General features: G+C 40.3%; 1 protein-coding gene across 2 annotated transcripts in view; it reads right to left on the bottom strand.

Moving 5' to 3' along the window:
* Nucleotides 1–19735, bottom strand: part of IGSF11 (immunoglobulin superfamily member 11) — a 187010-nt gene that overhangs the window by 3648 nt on the left and 163627 nt on the right. The window contains exons 4-6 of one of the 2 annotated variants that reach the window (XM_056109386.1): nt 18593–18748; nt 2197–2319; nt 1253–1403 (exon numbers count right to left, since the gene is read on the bottom strand). In XM_056109386.1, coding sequence (XP_055965361.1) covers nt 1253–1403; nt 2197–2319; nt 18593–18748 — 430 coding nt within the window. The remainder of the gene's footprint in view (nt 1–1252; nt 1404–2196; nt 2320–18592; nt 18749–19735) is intronic. The other variant, XM_056109387.1, reaches the window with a different exon arrangement.

Below are 19735 nucleotides of genomic sequence, written 5' to 3'. Positions count from 1 at the left end.
GAGGCCCTGGGAATGGCACTGGGGGAGTGTGGATATATATATTTTGAGGTATGATGCTCTACCCCTGAAAAATTTTAAACTAAGGGAAGTAGCATTGTAAACTAATAGAAGAACCAAAATTTTATTTTAAAAAAATATTGGAGCAGTCTTGATATTTTTGTAGTTCAAAGTTTGAAAAATCATTGGTATATACTGATAAAATATTTTCTTTGATTATCTTACACTGTGACACGTTATCTCCCTGTATTTTCTCAAAACCACTGGAAATTAACAAGAAGTCAAGAGAAGCCATCATTTCATTAAATATACCAACTAATTCATTTAACATTTTATCGAGTTCCAGGAAGTCTACTTGATGTTTTATGTAAAAATAAATAAATAAATAAAAAATAAACAGCTCCAGAGTGCAGAAAGTTCATAGTCACTGGGGCAGCTCTAGGGGCGAGAACCTGAAGTCAAGTTAGATGAGGACGTGATGCCTGGAGTATTCTTGACTCTGACGGAGTAAAGAATTAATGAAGAGATGGATGAAAAGAGAAGGCACAGAGCAGGCAGAGACTTGATCAAAGCACAAGAAATACAACATGATTACAACAGGGGATGTGGTAAAAGCTAAAACCAGGCAAGCAAATGAGATTGAAGCCCAACGGCTGTGCACGCCAAGTAGACAGGATTCCTGAATGTATTTCCAGTAAGGAGTTGTCGTCATGGAACTTGGACTGATCCTCAACCTTCAAACTGCCACAATATTCCTAAAGTTCTTATCCCTTAAATCCCATTTTGACATTGGTTTCTCAAGACATTTATTTTCTGAACTGAGCCTTCTTTCACTCCAAGCCACCACGTTTTGGCCCATCATTGTATAAAGCTTATAGGCTCCTGTGATATTCCTGTGTTTATATTTTCCTGTGTTACAGAGACCAGTGTAAGTTATGTATTCTCAATGAACTTTTCTAAAGTGGCAGCACCTGACCCTGCCTATCCTGGAGCAGTGGAACGGGTAGAGCAAATTCCTCACTTTTATCCTCACAATTAGATGGGCACCTGCTGCATCCTCCCTGCCGCTTTAACAATCTGGGAATGAAAACCAAACAGTTCTATAAAGGACTGAGTGACATCACATGACGGAAAACACCATTGCCTACCTTAACTATCAAGGAAATCACAGTATAAGGCTGGAAAAGAAAGCTTAGCTGCCAAAATAAAAAAAATTTATAGACAGTGGTGATATAAGATGATCTGATACACATACCTTATTTCATTGGGAATTTCTTCCTCCTCCTCCTCTTTATTTTTGCTTCTCCAATAAAAAAATACTCCTAAAATTAGTGCAATGCAAAAAATGATAATAACTGCACCACTGCCAATGGCTCCAGCAATTAGTCCAAAGCTCTTGGGTTGGGCTGAAAAACATATTTAAGATGAGAGATAGCATACATGTCCATGCAACTTTATAAATATAAATTTAAATAATTTTCTTAAAATGTATAAAAATTGCCTACATATTTGTATCCATGTAAAGTCTAACCTCATTTGACTTTCTGCATTCCCAGAGGCAGGACTGATGCATGGCCAAATACACAAATACTTTCTGATAAGATAAACAATTATAATTTTCAGAGCAATTGGGGGCCCATCTACAGGACAGCAGGCGAAAGAGGGGGCCTGCCTAGCCCACTGTAGCCCTCAGACCCCCTGACACTCAGGGAGATGGCTTGTCACCTCCTTCCAGCTAGATCTCTCTCCCTTTTCAAATGGAATGCAAATAACCCAGAATTTTCAACCTAAGACAAATTGTTGAACTTATACTAACATTAAAATTCTGTAGTTATCTTTATGACCCATGTATTCCCCTGTACATAGATGTAAGGGATAAGGTTAAAGAACAAAATGGTCTTGAGACAGTTGTAGATCATTACAAATGCCTATACTGTCTACTATTATAGCACTTGAAAATCAAATTTGATACTAGAGATCCTGAGGGGAAAAGAAATCTATTTTTCAATAAAGAACATAGCATATTATTGAGGCTGGAGGGTATATTAATACGGTTATAAATCTTTTCCACAACTATTAAAATGAAATATTATTTACTCTTCAGAATGTCTACAGACAATTAACTCTTCAGTCCTTGGATTCACAAAATTCTTGGCAGAAATGTTCCAGAGTGAACATCCAAATTTTATATAGACTTACGGGAAATAACCTGGAGATCCAAAAGACAGGTGCTGGTTCCGATGGCGTTAGAAGCCACACATTGGTACAGACCTGAAGATAGAGCACTAATGTTCCGGATGGTGACGGTTCCCTGCACCTGGTCTGTCCCAGACAGAATCATCAGTGAAGACAGAAGGGAAAAATAAAAAGCAAAAGTCTGTAGATGAAAACAGATAAACTCCACAAGAACTTATTTTTTTTTTTTTGCTTTGTGGGTGACACTTGGCAATGCACAGTGGTTAATCCTGGCTCTGCACTCAGGAATTACTTCTGGCAATGCTCAGGGAATCATATGGGATGCTCTGAATCAAACCTGGGTCGGTCGCATGCAAGGCAAACACCCTACCCACAGTGCTATCGCTCCAGCCCCCACGAGAATTTTTGAGAAAGTTTTTGGCTTATTCAGAACTAAAATCATGCATCATATTACAGACCTACAACTGTGAAGGATTATTTTAAATTAAGAGCAACCTTAAATCTATTCTACCTGCAGTCCTAAATGTTAGCAGCCTTCCCTGAAGAAAGTGTGACTTTCATCTCTCCTAGACATTTTCTGATGAGTCACACCCAATATTCATTCTAAGGAAATACAGAAACATAGTTCATCTTTACTGTATTTACTGTTTTTGGCATATCAAATACACCACAGATAGCCTGCCAGGCTCTGCCATGCGGGCGGGGTACTCTCGGTAGCTTGCCAGGCTCTCCAAGAGGAATAGAGGCTTTTAGGATGGCCTCTAATCGCTCTTGCAGGTGTTCCCATGGTTCAAACCATATTTGACCATATTCAAACCATATTTTAACCCTATCAAATATGGTGAAGATGGTAATCTTGGAAGATGAGTATTAAGTGTCGCACAGTCCGGAAAGTGGCCTGGAGCGTAGTGGTGACTGGGTAGTGGAGCTAGTGGAAATAGTGGAGATCAGCCGATGAGGTATTTATCTGGTACCAGTAGGGTGGGGTTTCTGGGTGTGATCCCTGGGTCGCTGCAGATTGGTGGGAGCAGGTAGAGGATCTCTGTTTCCGGGTCCCATCGAGCCTGGAGTCCAAGGACACAAAGTTCCACTTACCTGGTTCTATGGGGCTTCACTCATGCATGAGTCTCAGCCTGAGCATCCAGAAAGCTGCCTGGAGTATGGTGGCGGCTGGGAAGTGGAGGTAGTGGAGTTATTGGTGTTCTAATAACACCAAACATTAGCTAAATGGCACAAAGGCTGGCCGACTTCAACTGTGATCGTGGAAAGGCCAGACTGCAACTGAATCTCATGAAGACAATGTTTATGAGAAACAGACTCATTCCTGATGTTCCATTTGATCTCAATGGAAAGAACATCTCTGAATGCAACAGTTATGTGTACCTAGGTCAAGAAGTCAATATGATGAATGACCTGGCACCTGAGTTGTGCAGGAGGAAGAGAGCAGCTTGGAGTGCCCTCAAGAGTGTTGAAGAAGTTACTAACAGGATGAAGAATCTCCGGCTCCGGGCACATCTTTTCAGTTCCACCATTCTTCCTGCACTAACATATGCCTCAGAGATGTGGGCCCTATGAAAACAGGATGAGAATGCTATTCGGGTCTCCCAAAGAGGAATCGAAAGAGCTATGCTTGGAGTATCACACTTCACTCAAATGAGAGAAAGAATCCGGGGTTCCGACCTCCATCGATGATCGAGATCAGGGACGCTGTTTCATTTGCCAAGGTGTCAAAAATCAGATGGGCTGGACACATAATGCGTTTTGGAGATGACCGCTAGACTAGAGCTGTTACTGACTGGATTCCACATGACGTCAAAAGATGGCATGGCCGCCCACCTATGAGATGATCAGACTTCTTCATCAAGACCCTGAAGGATCAGTCTGAGATTCTTCGTGTTCCTGGAGTGAACAGACACCATTGGGCTACACTAGTACGTGACAGGGATGAACGGAGACGTTACTGGTGTTTGCTCAAGCAAATTGATGAGTAACGGGATGCCAAGTGATCAAGTGATCAAGTTCATCTTTATAACAATTTTCACCTCATCACTGCTGGGGAAAATACTGTGTGCTGTTGACTCTTATTCCCTTCAAACAACTATTATAACTTTGTCTCAGTCCAGATCTTACATAAACAGTCTGGATGAAACTCCAGTAAAGGAGGATGGATGGGGTGAGGGAGAAGTGGCAGAGGTGTGGAGAGCCACAGGCTACAAGACCTATCTACAGTGGAGGTCTGCCCCCTGGGAAGGGACAGGGAAGGAAGAAAACCCAGAGAGGGTGTTTCTCAGTACAGCACAGATTTTTTTAATTATTATTGAACCACCGTAAGATAGCTACAAAGCTTTCATGTTTGAGTTTCAGTTACACAATGATCAAAAACCCATCCCTCCACCAGTGCACATTTTCCAGGACCAATGTCAGCAGTATCTGCCCATCCCCATCCCAATCCTCCCTGTGCCTCTATGGCAGGCAATTTTCCCCATACTTGCTCTCCTACTTTGGGCATTATGGTTTGTATTACAGATACTGAGAGGCTATCATGTTTGGTTCTTTGTCTACTTTCATCACACATCTCCTATCTTGAATGATTCTTCCAACCATCACTGACTTAGTGATTCCCTTCTCTGTTCCAGCTGCCTTCTTCACTAGCTGACGAGGCTGGCTGCCAACCATGAAGCAATATTCTTGGCCCTGTCTCTACTGTCCTTGAGTGTCAGTTTCATATTTTGTTATTTTATATTCCACAAATGAGTGCAGTCCTTCTATGTCTGTTCCTCTCTTTCTGACTCATTTCACTTAGCATGATACTCTCCATGATCACCACTTAAAAGCAAATTTCATAACTTCATCATTCCTAACAGATGTATAGTGTTCCACTGTGTAGATGTACCAAAGTTTCTTTAATCAGTTGTCTGTTCTCGGGTACTTGGGTTGTTTCCAGATTCAGGCTATTGTGTATTGTGCTGCAATGAACATGCAGGTGCAGAGCAAAGATTCATAGATGTCTCCACTAGCCTGTTGAGGAATCTTTGAGTAAAGGCCATTCCTTTAAGGATTAAGCTTGTACTAACTGTCCACTTGTTCGGTCACTGGTTAAGAGCAACAAAGGAATCTGGCCTGGGTGCCAAGCAGTGGTGGATCCCTGAGGAAGCATTTGGGACTGTCAGTCAGCTGTTTCCAGAGCAAGGGATCTGAGCAGAGTAGAGAATAAAGGTTGCAAGACTGGTATTTCCAAGGCAATTTCTAGTATCCCACAGTTTAATAATCAGTATGAGCATGACATGTTTATACCTTCTAAATAAATACAAGTTAAACATACTTGTTACTATTACATGCCAAGAACTGCTTACCTTATCTGAATCTTGAAAATGACCTTGTGAAATATTGTTGATCCCGCTGAACATGAAGAGAGACTGAGAATTTCAGTGGGTAGCAAGATTACATAGCTTGTTACATGGAATTAGACCTGGATGGATGATGGTCTCACCTCTAAGCTCTGGGCCTCACAGTCTCTCTCAGGCAGAACATAATACATTCAGTCGTCTCAACCACCCGAAATAACTGCAAGTCTAAGAGTAAATAGAAAAACCTCCAACTAACACATTTCTGTGTTAGTTGCAGCTATTTCCATCCTGGACTGACTGACTTTTAAATGGCACTAAGATCTAGTTAGCATTTTTCTAAGGGGCACCTCAAATTCTATGGAGATCTACAGAAGCAGAGAAGACTGATAAGCAAAACCAGCACAAATGTCACATCCATACTCTTACTCGTTTAACAGATATTTATTATGAAACTTTTATGCATATTAGGTAATTTCTAAGGATAGTGGTGGCAAAATGAAGAAGGAAAACTCTGTCCCTTATATCAATGAAGCAAGCAGGTAACAATTTTGCAATAAGTGGGGTAGGAGCACCACAAGACAGATGTCTGGAAGGGGGTACATAGGCACATCATGAGGATAAGCAAACTGAAGGGGCTCCAGGAATTCCAGTGGACAGTGGTGTAAGGACACTGCTATTCTGTAGGTGGTTCTAGAGTGGCAACATATATTTTGAAGAGGTATGAAAATGTTCTTTTAAAACACAGGTCTATAAAAAAGGTGTTTTTTTTTTATCCAAAAGGGTGGATCAAAAGTGCGAGGGCGAGGGGGACCTTTCTTTGCAGACAGCTGGCCTGGGTTTGATCCCTGGCACTAAGAATGGTCTTCCAGTTCACCAGAAGTAATCCCTGAGCACATAGCCAGGAGTGAGCCTGGACACTTCTAAGTATGGCCCCCAAATCAAAAACAATAAAGCAATGCACTCTCTCCACCTTTGAATATAGTATCAACAAACACATAGTGAAATTTAAAGAGTTTAAAGAAATTTAAATTTGAAGAGCATTTAAAGAGTAAAACCCATGCTCTATGGATATCTTATTTAGCCACAGCTGTATACTATGAATTTAGATGTCTGAATTATACTGTATACATTTGGTGGTATCTGGTTTGTACCTGTGTCTTATTTTCTGCTCCTAAAAAGCAAGCTTTGGGGCTGTCAATATGGGACAGACTTCCAGTGAATTCATATACTTGGGTAAGTTAGGGGGAAGCTTAATTCTCCTTTGTGTTCTATTGTTTCTCATCCCCTCATTAATGCCTTCCTATGTGCTTTCCAGTACCCTATATTATCTATAATTGTAAATGAGGGCACTTACCCCATTTGCTTCAAATCCTCATTCATTGCCCTCATTAAGATAAGTGAGCAAGTTTGTTTTATTCACCCTTTTATATTATTCTAAGAAATTACCCAGTATACAGAAAGGGGCCCCCTTAAGTGTCTACTATATTTCACACCCACTGTTAACTAAGGGCTTACACGTTTCTCATTTAATTTTTATGATGAATATATATATTCCTATCATTCAAAGATGAAAAACCTCAGAGAAGCCATGTAGTTTGTCCAAGATCACAAACTATACAATGAGTATCAGTCTATAAAATCAGGTAGATCCATATCCAAAGCTCATAATTACCACATATCTGCCTTTGAAACCACAAAGTTCTATAGGGTTCTCTATAGGGCATTGCCTAACCATGCAATGATGCTATCCTTATTATTAAACTAAGCCATCTGCCTCACGAACTTTAATATATACCCTAATGACATCACGCAAGAAAACCATAATCTCCAGGTAACTAAACCCACAATTCTACACTCAGTACTGTCGCTGTCTTACTAAGCCCTAAAATTCTAAGAATTTGATCAGCTTACACTGAACCAGTAATTTTGTTGACATTTCTACAGAGATAATTTGAGAAATTTTAAACAAGTGATCTAAACAGCATTCTGGCATGTAGAAAGAGGTAGAATTTAAGGACTCTTGCTTTAGAAAGTTATTTTTAAAAGGTGAAATCACTGTTCTTCCTTTTATCTCTTAGACATAGATACCAAGGCTGTATTTTCAGCAAGATTGACATGCTGTTGCTATAACTAACCAGGGAATGATACAGGCAGAGTGATAAGGGAGGACTATGAGAACCCAAACCAGGCTGCTTACGCAGTCACGGAGAACCTGAGATGGAGCATCGGTTCAGCAAGCACCATACTATTTTAGCTACAAACTCATGGTCTGTTCCCAAATGAGAAGGAAATAGTTTACTTGCAAAGCTTATTATAATAGTATGCATGACACTGAATAAAATATACTATATACAAACATATTAATACCAGTATATTTTTGCAAGAATGACTCACCCTTAGCAAAGAGAGTCAGGAAGACACACTTGAGGCAACAGCTACAAGCAAGACCAATTGATTAGACAGTGATGCTTCTCTCCTATTCAGTATCCCAGAAATGTTGATTTCTATGTGTCCCTGTTTTCAATTTAATATCACTGTCCTATTTTAACCAGTGTCTTTTAATAGGTGAATTATCTCAAAAGAGCCAGGTGCTTAGTGATCAGAAATTGTTCCCTATTCCCATATTGCAGTCCCTATCTAGGGGTTCAGAGGATCCCCTCACTACCTTCCTCCAGCAAGACTTTAAGTACTTCTTCTCTGCATTAATACAGTTACCATTCAGTTGATGAAATATAATAGAGTCTGAGTCAAATTTGGCTCTTCTGTGTGTTCCAAAATCTAATCATGCCCAGTTTAAATTTAATCTTCATTCTCTCTCAAAACCCATCGTTGAACTACATCTCTCCTGTAGCTCCATTACTAGAACCTCACCCTCTTCATTTCTTCATGGCACTCCCTTGATCAAAACCTGTCACTTGGCACCAGGATTCTGATCTCTCACCCTGGCTGTTCAAGCTGTTCCTAAAATACACCACTGAATACTGTCTCTTGCTTTATAAATTCTACAGACTCCCAAGTCTCAAAGATAAAAACTCCTTGAGTGTTGATATGCCTTATATAATTTATATCTTCTCTCTAGCTCTATCTCCACAAATCTTGTCAACTTTACACCTTTTAATTTTAAAACTTCAAACATAGTCGCATGATTTGGAAAGCATGCTTCCCATTATTGGTAACACCCCCTCACCTGCTTAAACTACTACTTCGTTAAGGTCCTTTATTCTCAGGAATCTCTTTCCCCATAAAGCTATTATTAAACTTATCAATGCTCAATTTAAAAGCATTATAAATACGTTTAAAGAATTAAATATGTAGTACTCTCGGAGAGCCCGGCAAGCTACCTAGAGTATCTCGCCCGCATGGCAGAGCCTGGCAAGCTCCCTGTGACGTATTCGATATGCCAAAAACAGTAACAACAAAGTCTCCAATGGAGACGTTACTGGGTCCGCTCGAGCAAATCGATGAACAACGGGAGGGCCTTTACCTTTACCTTTACTATAATTATCCATTTATCTGTCTCCACCATTAGACAGCAAGCTTTAGAATGTTGATACATTTTTGTATTATAGTAAAAGGGAAACGCCTTGACTACACTTGACCCTGGTTTGCAGCGAGGAGAAGAACAGAGAAGGAAAGAAATCAAGGGGGAGAAAAGAATGGGTAGTAATAGGCAAATAGGCATCAGGGCTTCAGTTATACCAGTGATATGAGTGAGGGGTATAGCCTTATGTCCAAAACACAGACTCAACAGAACTGAAAACATGAGAGCTAAGAGGAAACCAGTAAAACTTTTAATGTGCCTGTCAAGTTGGCAGGTGGGGATGTGGTGGGGAAGGAATATGTGGTGGGGAAGGAATATGGGAACAATGATGGAGGGAAATTGACACTGGTGGTGGGATTGGTGTTGAAATGTTATATACCTAAAACTCAACTATCAAGAACTTTGTAAATCACAGTTTAATTTTTAAAAAGGTGACACATTTCCGTATAGTTAATTTTGCCTACTTCTCTATAACATTCTATTCTGAAGTAGTTGCATGAAATAAAGGTTGTACTTGTAGGGTTATCACTTGATCACTTGACTTCCCGTTAATCGTCAATTTGCTCGAGCAGGCACCAGTAACGTCTCCATTTGTCCCTGTCGCGTCCTAGTGTAGCCCAATGGCATCTGTTCGCTCTGGGAACATGAAGAGCCTCAAACTGATCATTCAGGGTTTTGACGAAGAAGCCTGACCATCTTGTAGGTGGGCGGCCACACGATCTTTTGATGCCCCGTGGAATCCAGTCCGTAACAGCTCTAGTCCATTGGTCATCTCTAAATCTAATTAGGTGACCAGCCCATCTGATTTTCGACACCTTGGCAAACGAGACAGCGTCCCTGATTCTTGATCATCGACCTCTAGGTCGGAACTGCGAATTCTTTCTCTCATTTCAGTGAAACGTGATATTCAACCATAGCTTTTTCAATTCCTCTTTGGGAGACCTGAATAGCATTCTCATCCTGTTTACATAGGGCCCAGGTCTCTGAGGCATATGTTAATGCAGGAAGAACAGTGGAATCAAAGAGATGTGCCTGGAGGCGGAGATTCTTCGTCCTCTTAGCTATTTCTTCGACATTCTTGAATCGTTCCAAGCCGCTCTCTTCCTCCTGAGCAGCTCGGGTGCCAGGTCATTTGTCATGTTGACTTCTCGACCTAGGTACACATAGCTGTTGCATTCAAAGATGGTCGTTCGTTTGAGAGCAAATGGGGCATCAGGAACGAGGCTGTTTCTCATAAACATTGTCTTCATAAGATTCAGCTGTAGTCCGACCTTTCCACACTCACGGTCAAAGTCGGCCAGCATTTGTGCCGCTTGGCTGATGTTTGGTGTTATTAAAACAATGTCATCTGCAAAGCGGCGGTGGTATAGTTGCTGACCATCTATCTTCACTCCCATTCCTTCCCATTCCAGTCATCGCATGATGTTCTCGAGGGTGGCACTGAAGAGTTTCGGTGAAATGGTATCACCCTGCCGAACCCCTCTCTTGACATCAATGATTACTTCTTTGTAGAATGGTGAAATCCTGGTAGTGAATCCATAATACAGCTCATGGAGGATCTTGATGTATTGAGCTTGAATGCCCTGATTGGCTAGGGCTTCAATGACCGCTTCCGTCTCAACAGAATCAAAGGCCTTCTTTAAATCAATGAACGTTAGACAGAGCGGCATCTTGAACTCCCGAGAAACCTCAATGAGCTTGGTTATCATGTGGATATGGTTGATGGTGCTGAATCCTTTGCGGAACCCAGCTTGCTCGCATGGTTGTCCCTCATCTAGTGTTCTGCCAATCCTATTCAGGATGACTCGAGTGAACAACTTGTAGATGACAGACAATAGGCAGATCAAGTGATAGTTGCCAATGTCATGGATGTCTCCCTTCTTGTACAGTAGTACAGTCCTGCTGGTTTTCCACTGGGATGGAACCTTGCATTCAGACAGGTAGCGTGTGAAGAGCAGAGCCAGTGTATTGATGAGTACTGACGGCAGGTTCTTCAGGTGTTCAGGTCTGACCTTGTCTGGGTCGGGTGCTGTTTGTTTCTTTACTGACAAAATGGCGTGTCTGATTTTGGAAGGGAGAACATTGGGAACGACATATCCATCCTGTGGAATTTGGTATGTCGGCAGGTGGACATGGATATCAAAGAGATTTGAGTAGAAGTCATGGATAATCTTCTCCATTGCCCTTCTGGAAGATATGATAGATCCATCAGGATGTCAGAGGGCGGTCATCTTGGTCTTGTAGTTGGCAAAGGACAGGCGGGCGTTCTGAATACTTTTCCCGGCTTCTGTCACATCTACCAGCACTTCTGCTCTTCTCTCTTTGAGGTCTTCCTTGATCGCATCTCTGCACTGCTTTGCGAGCTTGAACATTCACTTGTGGTTGCCTGAGGCATGCGACAAATCATGTTGGCGAATAAGCTCAAGAGTCTTCGAAGACAGGCATTTTTTTGTGGCTATCTCTCTCTTGGCATTCCTTGCACAATCATGGAGGTGCTGAACCAGTCGATCGTATTCCTCATCAATGTTGTCAACAATGGCATCTTCCCATGTTGCCACAATAGTGCCAAAGAGCTCCCAGTTAGTAGTGGTTCTGGGAGTTCTCTTCTTAAACTTTGCAGCCCTTTCTCCCCGCTCTATGAAGTAGAATTTTGCACAAAGGAGACAGTGGTCCGATCCCGTTTGGAATTTTGGGACAACAGCGACATCGGTCAGGCAAAACCGTTGATTGAATATGATGTGGTCTATTTCGTTGTTGAACCATCCACCGGGAGACTCCCATGTCCAACATTTAGATTCAGCCTTCTGGAATCTTGAGTTACCATGGATGGTCTTGGTCGACATGATGAACTCAGACAGTCTCTCACCCTGTTCGTTGCATTCTAGGCCATGGGTCCCGATGTGAAGTTCTTCGGCTGATCTTCTCGGTCCTATCTTGGCATTAAAATCACCCACAATGATCTTGTAGAAGGTGTGGTCTTCTTTATAGAAGGGTTATATAAACAAAGATACATGTATAAAGAATAAATCAGTGCTGCAGGGGTAGTACAGCAGGGAGAGTACTTGCCTTACATGCAGCTAACCAGGTTTGGTTCCTGGCATCACAAACAGTCCCCTGAATCTCCCAGGAGTAATCCCTGAGCACAGATCCAGGAGTAAGCCCTGAGCACAAGTAGAAATCATCCAAACGAAACAAATATTTGCAGTCAACACATCAGATAAAGGCTTTATATCCAGGATATATAAATTACTCACAAAGATCAACAAAAAAGAAATTCAAAACAAGTGGGGAGAAGAAATAAATAGATGAGGGCAGATAGCCAGTCGGCACATAAAAAAATGGTAAGCATCACTCTCATCAGAGAAATGCGAATCAAGACAACAATGAGATGCCATCTTACACCAATGAAAATGACATATGTCAAAAATAATAGGAACAATCTGTGTTGGCGGGTATATAGTGAGAACAGAACTCTGATCCACTGCTGGTGGGAATGATGTCTATTACAACCCCTGTGGAAAACAGTAAGGCGGGTCCTCAGTAAACTTAGAATTTAACTGCAATATGACCCAGAAATTCCACTTTGGGACATCTATCCCCAGGACATAAAATCACTCTCTCAAAAGTCTACAACTGTATCTCATGGTGTCTCACAAATAAATAAATAAATAAAATTTTTAGAGAAAGGATGTTACACATCATTATTTATTGCTGTACTCAGTACAACAATAGCTAAGGTATAGAATCAATCTGGGTATTCAATGACAGATGTATGGATTATGAAGATTCTGAAGACCGCGTGCCCTAAGTCAGAATGATACCCTGAAACTATTCTGACTATGAAGGAGGACTAAGCTTGCTTATTAAACAAGTGGGAGAAATCATTCGCCATGAACATTAGTAGGAGAAACCACTCACTATGAACACCAGGTCAATACTGGGAAGGGAAAGAGAAATGGCAGTTCAAGGATGCTAATCAAGATTTCTGAGGTTACCAAGCATATCAGGACAGCTGGGCAACCTGATACCTTCTCTGGGCATCTGGAATAAGTCTTCTCCCTTGTAACACAGATAATATTGGACTACAGGGAAAAGATTATACACAGAGTTCCTTAGATGACTTCCATTGACAGTTATGAATAGAATCCTTAAGCAAAAAAAAAAATGTACCTCTCTTCACTATATTAAATGATGGAAAGATGAGTTCAACAGAGGATTTCTCAGGAATCATGAAGAAAAATGAGTAACTCAAAAAGAGTACTGAAATAATAAGTAGAAGATATAGAATGAGGTGAGGTAAAGAAAAACTTCAATAAATAAAAATAAAATATTAGAAATAATATATCCTAGCACTTGTAACTAGACATAACTAATTTGTAATTATAATGTTACTAATTTCAGTCTTATTCCACTTCAGCCATAGACTCAACGCTAGTTATTAAGAACATATCCCAGGGTTTCACGGGGTCACCCCTCAGTCCCCAATTCTCTCCAGTCCGACAGTCACATGTATTATTTCTTTATCATTTTAAAGCCTGTGCTAGAATGTTATGCACTCTTACTCTAGGCACTGTATCTAAAAGCTGCAGCATCTTGATGCCCTAGCTAATCCATTTCAGCCTGATCTATTTTTCTTCCACCAAACTTTTTTCATTTTCTTCCACCAAAGGCCTTTTAATAAAGGATACAATCTACTGAATCATTATGTTCTATTTCTACTTACTAGAATGTAAATAAAACTGCAGAAAGGATTTTTTTCAGTTCACGGATATATTTCTAGCATACAGGTAATCTCTTATGCACCTGGTAGATTCAAAACTACTATTTGAAGAATTAATGAAGAAATGAAGAACTAAAATTAATACAGGGATCAAATATGATAGATAAAACAATAGCTGAGTTCAGCAGATTTTTTTAAATGGCATAAAACACGAAGAAACAATTACAAATAAAATGAGGGGAATATAGGTAGTTTTAAAATTCGTAATGCTAATGATATTATGATCACTAAAATGAACGCCAAAATTTATTTAGTGCTTAGGCATGCCAGCTGCTATTTCAAGTTTTTACTGAATCTTTATTCTACCACTGGGAAGGTGGGGGCTGTTATTATAATCCTTACAGTTTAGATACAAGAATACGAAAGCACAAATCACAGAGTCAGCAACTCCGGATCCAGGATTCCAAAACATTTCCTATGACTCCAGGACCTGCCATCTTAAAAACATTCTATTTTCACAGAGGCAATACTATAAACAAATGGATGCAGTATATATAAACTCATAGACTAAATTTTGAAAGAAACAAGATTAAAGAAGGAACTCACATACAACAGAAACTCCATAAGATTCACAGCAGATATATTAAATGAGACTCTGTGGGTCAGAAGAGAATGAGGAAGTGGTATTTACTAGTATAAATAAATACATAAACAGGAGAAAATGCCAAGCCACTGATTTCTAGATTGTCTAGATAGATGGTGATCTTCTGGCTAAGAACTCTGAGACCTTCTCCAAATACGGAAGGACAGACTCCCTACTCCCTGCCTGCTGGATGGCCCAGAAGACCCCACCCATACCAGAGCTCCACAACTAGACTTTATCAAGCCACCAAATCTTCCCAGCTTCCCAGCTTCCAGAGTTCACAATCTCCAAATTTCACAGTACTGACTTCCCAGTAGGAGCACAGTTCAGTTAATCCCCAGACAAGGACTTCAGTAACACCACTGTGAGATAAAACTATTATCACAAACTACTTTTATTGGGTTTTTGTTTTGGTAATCCCATTTGTAATTTTTTGGTGATAAGCATTATGAAGTAAATTTGTTTGTGCCTGCTAAGGAGAAGGCTTGCTGGATAGGTGGGAAATCATGGACAATGGTGGAGGGAAGGTAATACTGCTAGGAGACTGGTATTGGGATGCTGAATGCCTGAAACAACTGTATTAAGAACAACTTCATAAATCATGGCGTTTAAACTTTGAAATTGTACTTATAGACAAGCTGAATGATCACCCTTCATCCAAGGTTTAAAAAGGAAACGGAAAGACAACGAGGGGAGGGGAGGGGGAAAAGAGACGGATGAGTAGCAAAAAAAGGGTCAAGGTTGATATATGTTGGTGGTGTTAAGGAATGACAGAGCTAAACATCCAAACCACAGAGTAAAAAACACTGAAATCGTGAGATCCAAACTTTAATAACCAAATTTCACAGCAGTCAAAATCTGAAAACAATGCACGTTTCCAAGAACAGATGACTGGATATAGAAATTAGGGCACATATACACAATGGACTACGACTCCATTCTAAGGAGAGATGAAGTCATGCAATCTGAGGCTGTGTAGATACGAAGTATCACGTGGACGGAAGTTAGCCAGAAGAGGCGAGACAGAGAATAACCTCTCTCATGTAAGCACTATAAAGAAACGGTAAGTAAATAACAAATACCCAGAGAAAACAGAAACCGAAAACTGATCTTCAATAAGTTCACCCGAGCAGGGTAGAGAGGGGAGAATATAGAAAACAGGGGTGGGGGGACACCAGGACAGCAGTGGAGGGGAAAGGACAGTCTGGTGAAAGGTGTGGTGCTGAAATGTTTTATGTACGAAACCTTATCAGTAGCAATACTGTAAATCGCTGAAAATTAAAAGAATAAATGAAACAGTAAAGCAGAGTTGAAAGACCAACTCTACAAAGGCATCCGCTAAGCTTCATCTTATTTATATTGCTTCAGAGAACAGAAAAAGAGGGAAAGCTGCCCAACTCATTTTTATGGGCCATTATGTTCCCTTATATATCATCTGATATTAAAACTAGAACAGAAGACAGAAAAAATTAATAAGTCATTCTGACTTATGATTATAGAGACAAAAAATTCTATTATACTATCGGCATACCAAAGGGCCCTCCCGTTGATCATCGATTTGCTCGAGCGGGCCCAGTAACGTCTCCATTGGAGACTTTGTTGTTACTGTGTCTGGCATATTGAATACTCTCGGTAGCTTGCCGGGCTCTCCGAGAGGGGCGGAGGAATCGAACTCAGGTCGGCCATGTTGGCCACTTGTAAGGCGAACGCCCTACCCGCTGTGCTATCGCTCCAGCAATATTCGGCATACCAAATAAAGCAAATATACCAAATAAATCAATTTATAAAAAAACACAATTAAATAATCTTCACTCTAGGAATCTAAGCATATGTTAACATTAGAAAAATCCATTAATGTAGTCGACAGATTGTAGCGTAAATCATTTGTTAACATTTGGGGTTGGATAATTCTTTGTTGTGAGCCATCCTGTGCTTTACAGGCAGTTTCACATATTCTTGGCCTCTACCCACTGCCAGAACACCATCGTATCAAGCTGCCAAAAATATCTTCAGATGCTGCTAAATGAAGCTGTCATCAACTGATAACCAGTGTCATGGAGACTGTAATCTCTGTCTCATGCTTTATGTTCTCAATGAAACCTGGGCAATGGCCCAGTGTAGGCCAAATGACGACATTGTGTTTCAAGCATCCATATTAAACGTATTTTTCATTTACCTTAGAAATGTGTACCAAGAAAGCAACACTGAATCCACCTCGCTATTCCCAGGCATAGAAATGAGGCATATGCCACAGGATCCTGCTCCTATGATCCCCTACTTACTCAACTCTTGACCATCATCATAAAAATCAGATGAGATCATTTTGGTAAATTTCATTTAGATCATTTGAAACCTACAAAGGACTCTGCACATCCTTGTGTCATCTACTCAGATTTTACTATTACTTGCCTAATTGGATTATCAAGTTTTTTTTTATTAAATTCTAAATATATTTCTGACCCTCTTAAGAGAAGATATGCTGCTTTATCATTAAGTACTTGGTGTTACTAAGACATTCTATTTTGTTTTGTCAGGAAGTCTCCCCAATGGCAGCAGAGCCACTAGAGCTCTATCTGGGCACCAGGACGGTTGTCTGGTATTGGGGACTGAACCAGGGGCCCTACTCCGGCCCTCTGGGCTACCTTTCCCAGAGACAAAAACAGGAGTTTTGTATATGATCACAGTGCACGTAACAAAGTAAAAAAAAAAATTAACATTGACACAATTAGTATGGTCTAATCTAGTTTACACTCAGATCTATCCTATCAGTTGCTTCAATAATTCCCTATAACGCCCTGTAATGCTAACTTCCCCTGTCTAGACTCCAATCCAGGTTTTTTTGTTCTGAGGTTTGCTTTTGGATTTTCTTTGTGGGGGATAAGGAGCAAATGGTGGAGTCTTTTCACAGTGTTTGACCATCGGACTCACTTTATACCAGCATTACTGTGTATTGTTTTCTTTTGTAAGAGACAGGCTTGCCATGTAAATAAGGGCAAATTAAGAGGATGCCTTTATATACTGTAAGCTCAAGTCTGCTTAATTTTAATTCCTTAAAATAGAAGTTTTTCTATAAAATGCTGTAATTTTGCCTTATTTCGTTTAATAAAATTTTCTCGTATTTTAAAAGATATTCCATCAACAAAGTTGAGAGAGCTGAAATGACTTGTATTTGACATGTCTTTACAGTATTCTATCTTATGCTCCCCACCTTCTTTTTTTGTGACTGTCTTTGAGACGGATATGGATAACATCCTGGGGTTCACTGCTTGCACGTGAATTGTGCTGCTTGCACACTTTGGCTGTGTTCACCAGGGGGTTCCGATTAGCTTGTGGGGATCGCACACTTTAGTCGTGATTGCACACATTTGATTTTGGTGTGCCAGAGAACACACACTTAGTTGTGCTGCAGGATCACACTTGGAAAGTGGAGTGATAGCAGAGATCCAAACTACAGTCCTCATTTCTGCCCATTGGCACCACCACTGGGCTCTCCCACGGCCCAGGCCAGACCTCCTCTCTCTCTACCAATTTGGTGGGATAAACTCCTGGTCTCCCAGGATCTATGTTGTGGCCTTTTCCCATTTGCTTTCCTATGTTCCTCTTGTAATTAAACTTCAGGTGAAAAAAACAGGATTGAGGGGCTGGAGTGATAGCACAATGGGCACAATGGACAGGGCATTTACCTTGCACACAGCCAACTCAGGTTCGATTCCCAGCATCCCATATTGTTCTCTGAGCACTGCCAGGAGTAATTTCTGAGCGCATGAGCCAGAAGTAACCCCTAAGCATCGCCAGGTGTGACCCAAAAAGAAAAAAAACCCAACCCCCTCAAAAAACAGGATGGTGTGACCCAAAAAGCAAAATAAAACAAACAAACCAGCATTTATGACCATGTTGATGTTTCTCATACTAAAACAGTAGTTCAGTATCAAAAACAAAATAGATTTTCAGTTATATTCTTCAAGTATTATAACAACAAATAACTCCCATTTAGCTGTTTTAAATCTTCTCCAGAACAGAAAAGAATTTCCACTGATAGTCACAAATACACTCTGGTAAATTGTAATCTAATAAAGTTCTTTCATGAGTCTTAGATCATAAATTTCCATAACAATTTATTGAATGTGGTACAGTAATATTGTACATACCCTGAGTAGCTGTTGGAGGTAGTTTGAGGGTGTTGTCTAATTTCTCCCAAAGGTAAGTTGGTCGAGGAATGCCTTCCTCTGAGCTGCAGAGAAGGACGACATCACTGCCTATGTCCTGGGACCCTTGAATTTGGCAGTGTGGAGCAGAAGGAGGAACTATAATAAGAAAAGCCAGCAACAATGTGTGTATTTATAATGAGCTGAATGATGATGGGGGCAGGGGAAGAAAGCAACATTCAGTATACTGGGACTTCATATTTGACTGTTTTTGAGCATAGTAGGAAGGTACCACATGGGGGACGACAGTGAACAGTCAAGTGCTATTTACAGAATTCGCACTTTGATGCTGAGCCTACAACATCCATTATCTAGACAGCAAATATTGGAAAGAGATACACCCTTGGGTATATTTTCAAGATTTCTTATGGTATTGGTTTTACTGTTTCCTTAAAGAATTCTTAAAATCCCTCCTGGAATACTGCCCTTAAGTATTATACCGCATTAAGGATGCTTTTAAGGGCAGCATTGGATGAATACATAACAAAATCCAGAGTAGCATTATCACAATAAAAAATATGAAAAAATATCTCAAGTGTCAACGTATAGACAGACAAAAATGGTATATCTACCCAGTGAAATAGTTTCAGTATTTAAATGAAATTCTGATGCATGCTTCAACATGGATGAGTCTTGAGGCCATTGTGTTAAGTGAGTTAATTGGTCATTAAAAAAAAACAACTGTTTTGTTTCCATTTAGTTGAAGTATATATAATAGGCAATTTCACAGAAACAAAGTTGAAGTGTTTGAGAGAGGGGAAAATATTAATTAATAGATACAGAGTTTATATTGTACAAGATGCTCTATGGTAGGTTGATCAAAATAGATTTAAAAATACTGAAATGGACACCTGAAGCTCGAAATAGACACTTATAGCATAATAAATGTTATACGATGCGTATTGTACAGCCATTCAACTTTTTCTTTGTTTTGGGGTTACACTTGTGGTACAGGGGCTATTCCTGGTTCAGTGCTCATGATTCACACCTGGAACAGTGCTCAGGGAATCATGCAGTGGCAGAGATAGAACCTAAGTGGGTCTTCGGGATGAAAAGCATGTGCTCTACTCCACTGAACTCTCTGTT

The sequence above is a fragment of the Sorex fumeus genome, unplaced genomic scaffold (assembly GCF_029834395.1).
Source record: "Sorex fumeus unplaced genomic scaffold, SorFum_2.1 ptg000265l, whole genome shotgun sequence".
Classification (NCBI taxonomy): domain Eukaryota; kingdom Metazoa; phylum Chordata; class Mammalia; order Eulipotyphla; family Soricidae; genus Sorex; species Sorex fumeus.
Note: the sequence above shows the minus strand (reverse complement) of the source record. Positions and strands in the feature narration are given on the sequence as shown.